General features: G+C 31.8%; 1 protein-coding gene across 1 annotated transcript; it reads left to right on the top strand.

The window, feature by feature from the left end:
* Positions 1-1,566: 1,566 nt before the first annotated feature.
* On the top strand, positions 1,567-3,918 carry LOC137924638 (gloverin-like). Its single transcript, XM_068768057.1, has 4 exons — positions 1,567-1,668; positions 1,961-2,057; positions 2,912-3,103; positions 3,752-3,918. Exons 1-4 carry the CDS (start codon positions 1,577-1,579, stop codon positions 3,884-3,886), a joined length of 516 nt encoding a protein of 171 aa, XP_068624158.1. The 5' UTR covers positions 1,567-1,576; the 3' UTR covers positions 3,887-3,918.
* The last annotated feature ends 2,164 nt before the right edge of the window (positions 3,919-6,082 follow it).

Raw genomic sequence — 6,082 nt, 5'->3', positions numbered from 1 at the left:
AGAGGAACTCATTTTCATTTCAATCTTTTGACAAATAAACTATACATGCATTCTTTTAATGATTTTGTATTCCTGTATATTTACTTATCAGACACATAAATAGAATGTGTAAGTGAAGAATGTTATGTGATGTTATCCACAGAACTATTATATAAGTTTTTTCAAAAGTTACTTCTCCGACAGATATGGATATTCAATATCACGTTGTGAGACTGCCCCAAAAATAATTCAATTGTAATCCAAACTTTCGGATCACTACCATTTCTGTTCGTATAACATTAAAAAGTTCTCTCAAGTTCTGCTGTTGGTTAGTCGTTTTCACGAAATTTTTTGGAACACCTATGTTAAAAATAAACCCCTTCTGAGACGATTCAAGCTTTGAATCTATCATGCGACGTGTTTATTGAAAAGAACTCGACTATTCGCAAAAGTGTCATTGAAAACTTTTAAATTAGAGTGATCGAAGTGAACATATATATTTCTTCAAAATAATTACAAATTGAATGATTTTCATAAAAATCATAAGTTTTTATTTCAATTCTGAATCGGAATTTTCGTTGAAAAACTATTTAATGAAATTTAATTTTTAAATATGTAATATATAATGTAATAATATAATATGTAAATTATAATTTGTATAAATGTTTCAGCAACTGTTATCGTTATTTATTAAAACTAACAATTTATGTGTAATAAATATAACATTAAAAGTTAGTTATAAAACAAATCTAAGATTAAAATTCAATAAAGATAGAACCGCCTGCATATATGCTATTAGATGAGGTCATCGACCCCACAAAGCTAAAGGCAGTTGATACAAGGATAAATTTTTAAAATATTTAAAATGTAATTAAAACATCGATAAGTCAGCAGAAAAGGTCGTGAACCATAATGACTCAACTCGGGTGAAGTCCCTAAACCTGACAGAAAGTATATCCCCTATAACAAAGAGGGAAGCAAGTTTATAGAACTAGCTTATAAATACTCAGCACGGACTTTTACCTGCATACTGTAAGCGTGTTGCAATCAATACTGTTCTCGTGATAAAAAAGTAAGATTTTTTTAAAAATTACTAAAGTTTAAATTACTTTTTATTGGGCTTATCCAATTAAATTATTAAAAAAAAAACCAAACTAGATTCCGACTTAGCCAAGAGCTAACTTTACACAAAACTAGATGTAAAGAAATTTGTATTTCTTAAAAATACAACGTAGGGAATAAATACACTTTTGCAATGGAAGCATACAGCAATATATTTATGGAGATCGTTTCCTTATATGTTTTTTCTACTTAAAATGAAACTAAAGATCTCTTCAAATGATATACAGGTTTTACTAGTCGAGCTAAATAATTAAATACAGCAAAATAGCAATCGAAAAGTATTAGAGTAGTGACGCGAACAAACGTGCAGAGCCGGCCGAATTACGCGTGAGTCGGTTGCAGTGCAGGGCCGTACTCGACACAGGACCGCACTCTACAGTCCCCACATACTAAAAAAAGATAAAATATTTTGTTTTTACACAGTGAATATGAATAAAATTTTGTAATCATTTTTTACAGACAAACTTCGCAAAAAATGACTCTTCATGTGAAACTCTCCCTCTGCTTGGCAGTTCTCATGTTCTTCCAAGCTGTTTCTTCGAGAACTATCGACGATAGAGAAATAGAGTAAGTAACTTTTGTCTTCATCGTGATCATTTCAGCAGTATGACGTAGATTGCTGTTAGATATAGGCCTCCCTTATATACTTTCAAAAGAACCGGTTAGGAGCGACTTGCATTCAGCGTATATTTATCTTTAAACTGTACAATAAATACTTCATTTTATGTCCACCAAGAATAAAATCACTATGTCGTAAGTGGTTTCTCGTAAGTGTTTTGATAATAGTAAAAATAACGTCTTCATCATTTTGATAAAGTTTAGGTTTCATGGAATGTTGAAAATGTAAATATAATTTCAGAGAACTACAGAGAACAAGGCGCGATATGACTTGGGATACGAAAGTTGGTAAAGGATCCGTCTTCGGAACTTTAGGAAGCGATGACCAAGGGCTTTTCGTAAGTAATTTTTTTACAAGCGTCATTTCTCTACGTTAAAAAACTTATTAAAGGACATACACAAACATTTGGTATGTACTATGGTTCATTACTAATGAGCATATCTTTAAAAAAAATAGGCGCTTGTTTATGGGTACAAGTTATCAAAACATTCAATCTTCACTTTTTTTTTTAAACTTTGCTCTCCTGCCATGTGTGGGACAAGGACGTTTCGTTTCTGACAAAAAACTTGCAATTTTTTTGAATCTTACTTCTTTCCTCACAAATTCTTTCTTTTTTTTCTCCGCATCCCTCACAAAATCTTCGATTCTTCAAGTTCCGATCTTCTTTCAAACAAACCATTATTTCTTTCATCTACATTCCTAGTTATATATGCTTCTTTTTATATACACAACATATATTTATTTCATTTCTTATTATTTTAGTTTACAATTATACATTTAAATTTTACGACCTTCGCTTTGGACAAAAGGCTATATAATTCGTTTGTAAATTTCATCTCATTTTATAATCCGTTCACTTTAAGAACATTCTTCGCCGGCTTAGCGAGATTCCCTAACAAATTAAATAGTTTATTTAAAATTATTTTCACAGTAGTCAGTCACAAACTTTGAACCGTAAGGGATAATTTTTAGCAAATTAAATGAATATGTGGCGTAGTAAGGCCGGCAGACAATGATTGCATTATTTTGGAACAATTATATTGATTATGGAACGTGCTTAGGCAGACGGACAATTGTTATATTATTACGGACAATGCTCTAAAAATAGAACGACACCAATGTTTAGTCATTATTAGACGTTATAGATTTATTCACAATAAGTATTAGTTACTTCATATGTAGTATTTTTAGGGAAAAGGTGGTTATAAGCAAGACATCTTCAACGACAATAGAGGAAAACTGGAGGGCCAAGCATATGGCAAGAGAGTACTCGGTCAGACCGGCGACAGCAGCTTCTTCGGGGGAAAACTTGACTGGAACAACGTGAACAAAGATGCTAAGGCCACAGTAGAACTCACAAAACAGATCCATGGACCCACCAATGTAAGCACAATGTCAACTTATTAGAAACTCATTTTAATTATAAATAATGAAAACAACCTTTTAATGCACAATTTTTATATTTTAATAGATTAATTAAACAGGAACCATTATTTAAGGAAATGTTTATTGTTTGGTCGTTTTTTGTAAGACTTCTAGAACATAGGCTTATAAATTTATAAGATTTTAAAATATTTTATTTCCACACAAAACTTAGTTTAATTATTTGAAAATATAAAAACAGAACGTATGTGAATTTTTTAAACAATTTTTTGTGTTTAAATTGTTTGGAAAATGTATTTTGATTTAATATTAAACAAATAATTACCACGACTGCGAATACGTATGACGATTATTTGATCAAAATTTTCAATTACTTTTCAGCGGACAAATTTTGATTTTAGCATTGAAGTAAGTTCTCTTGGCTCTGTATAGACTCTATCTTTCACAAAGCTACACAAGAGATTATCCAGTGGTGTTAAATCTCATGATCGGGTTGGCATGAACGTTTTAAGAAATATTTATTTTCCGAGAAACTTGCTTTGATAGTTTAAAAGTGTCAAACGGTTTTCACTCCCAGACTATTCTTAAGTTGTATTCACATGAATTGAAATGAAAATAAAATTATAACATTTCCACTTCATTTTTCAGGTGGACGCCTCGTTGTCCAAGGTATGGAACTTCGATAAGAATACCAGACTCTCCGCCGGTGGCACATTTAACCAGGATCTTGGGAAGGGTAAACCCGACTACGGAGTCGGTGCCAAATTCCAACATGACTTTTAAACTGCTACAAAACAATACTATTATTAGATTTATCGCCATAATTTTCAATAAATATGTTATATAAATTTATGCTTTTTAATTTATTTCATATCCCTTGTTCGACTTTCGTGTACAGAATATAAAAATTATTAAACAAAATTTTAACATATGTTCGCAAACTATTAAAGAAAAAATTATAAAAACACTGGTAAATCTACACTTGTATCAATTTACACAGTATAGTGAAAGACAAATTACGAACCCTCTTTATAAGAGGAAGTCAATACTCATACGAATATTAAGAATAAATTATAAATATACTTTCAATAGTCGAAAGGTGTTAATATTTATTTCTAATAATATAGACTAGATGGCTATGCTAAAGCAGGAAAGTTTTTTATACTAATCAAAAACATATTTATTATATTTCATTAAAAACCAGAGGCAATTGTGTAGCCATTTATTATCTACATTGGAGGCATCAAACTTGTTAAGAGCTTTATATGGTGGTATCCCAGCGGTGGAAGACTGAGACTTGCTATCATAGGTCGCGAGTTCGATTCCCGGGATGCTATCTTATGTAATTCACATTTTATGCATTAATTATGTAGGATTACCACTGCTCACAAAAATAAGTTTCTTAGATGATGGGCAGCATCGTCCACTGCGTACCACACTGCGATCGCTATCCAATAATAATTAAACAAGATTGAAATAAACCTTGTAGTTAAGAAAAAATAGTCAAGTCTTTGGTAATTATTTTTGGTTTTATGAGAACTCCCCTGATTTTAAACTCTGTAAAAATTCTTTAATACTAGTAACTTGCTTGACAACCAGAATGATACTGTTAGTTAATACCAAACCTATGTTGGCGTAAGTAAATAGAGATTCTATTGGTTTCTTATAAATGCATCCTTACGCATCCTTACAAATCTTTAGTAAAAATGCAGCATAAAATTTATTACATCTTGTAGATATCACACTAAAAACTACCTATTGTACAATTGTTAAGATGACTCCGACCGACGGATGGCATTGAGCGAATCCACACACTACAAGAAACGCTGCCGTTACAGCATACATCGTTGACAAATACGCCGCAAAAAATAGCGTACCATTTGATACGGCGCGCGACTATCTGAACCCTTTTTGATATTACTCCCGCGAATATATAAATAGCCATGAAATATTGCCAGAAACGATTCTATTTACATCACACAACAATGTTTCATTTCACACAAAACAGAAAATATCGCTTCTCTTCAAATCTCGTAAGTCCTTTAAAAACAAATTTAAGGCCGCCTTCATATAAGACAATAGCCAATTTTAGGCAAAAGACATTTATTGCCAGAAAAATTCCGCATCACAAATATATTTCAGCAAACATTTAGTATATTCAATCTAAGAATCGCAGCTTCTGAGTGAATTACAAGTCTACAGTATTATTAAAAAAATTCTATAACCATCTAATATATAAAATTTTCATGTCACAGTGGTGTTACCGTACTCCTCCGAAACGGCTTGACCGATTTTTACCAAATCTTATAAGCGTATTAAGTAGATCTGAGAATCGGCTACTATCTATTTTCCATACCCCTAAGTGATAAGGGTTGTTCATCCTTAAATTTTTTTTTTAATTTTTTGACGAAATTTTTTGTTTTCATTTTTTTATGATACAACATCCAAAAATACATACAACCCTAAATTTTCACCCCTCTACGATCAACCCTTATTTTTTATTTGTAAATTAAAAACATTATTTTTTTTGCAAAACATCGTTTGCGGGATCAGCTAGTTTAATTATAAACGATGTCCAAACAAACGACACTAGAGATCCTCCAAAACGAACACTAAATATAGAAAGACAGCTGTAGTGTTCATGATTCATTGTAACCGCGGGACTTCACCGTTTTGAAGGATACATATAAAAACGGCACGCACCTAAACTAGTACGTATTTGAAGCAGAGCATCGTCAGTACTTTTTTACCTTCCGTGCAATGGACTCCAAGGTTGTCTTAGTTTTGTTTGCGATTTTTTACGTTGTCTTCGCCCAAGTCTCTATGCCGCCTGGCTACAAAGAAAAGTGAGTAAGGTTTGTTAAGTGTTATGTTTTACTTACGAATCTATGCCCAGTATAAACTTAATAGACTCAATAATGACATTAATACAGGGTGATTGGAAGTAAGCTTAAAGGGGTGAATGTATGTAATGATATA

This window comes from Battus philenor, unplaced genomic scaffold (genome assembly GCF_028537555.1).
Source record: "Battus philenor isolate CCGP_79_NKW_IND1 unplaced genomic scaffold, ilBatPhil1.0.hap1 SCAF_24, whole genome shotgun sequence".
NCBI classification, from domain to species: Eukaryota; Metazoa; Arthropoda; class Insecta; order Lepidoptera; family Papilionidae; genus Battus; species Battus philenor.
This window is presented reverse-complemented; position numbering and strand designations above follow the sequence as displayed.

Excerpts from the sequence above, each read along its gene's own strand:
- LOC137924638 (XM_068768057.1), top strand. The coding sequence starts at position 1,577 with ATGACTCTTCATGTGAAACTCTCCCTCTGCTTGGCAGTTCTCATGTTC. Across the intron at positions 1,669-1,960 it reads ATCGACGATAGAGAAATAGA|AGAACTACAGAGAACAAGGC; the intron begins GTAAGTAACTTT and ends ATATAATTTCAG. Across the intron at positions 3,104-3,751 it reads AGATCCATGGACCCACCAAT|GTGGACGCCTCGTTGTCCAA; the intron begins GTAAGCACAATG and ends TTCATTTTTCAG.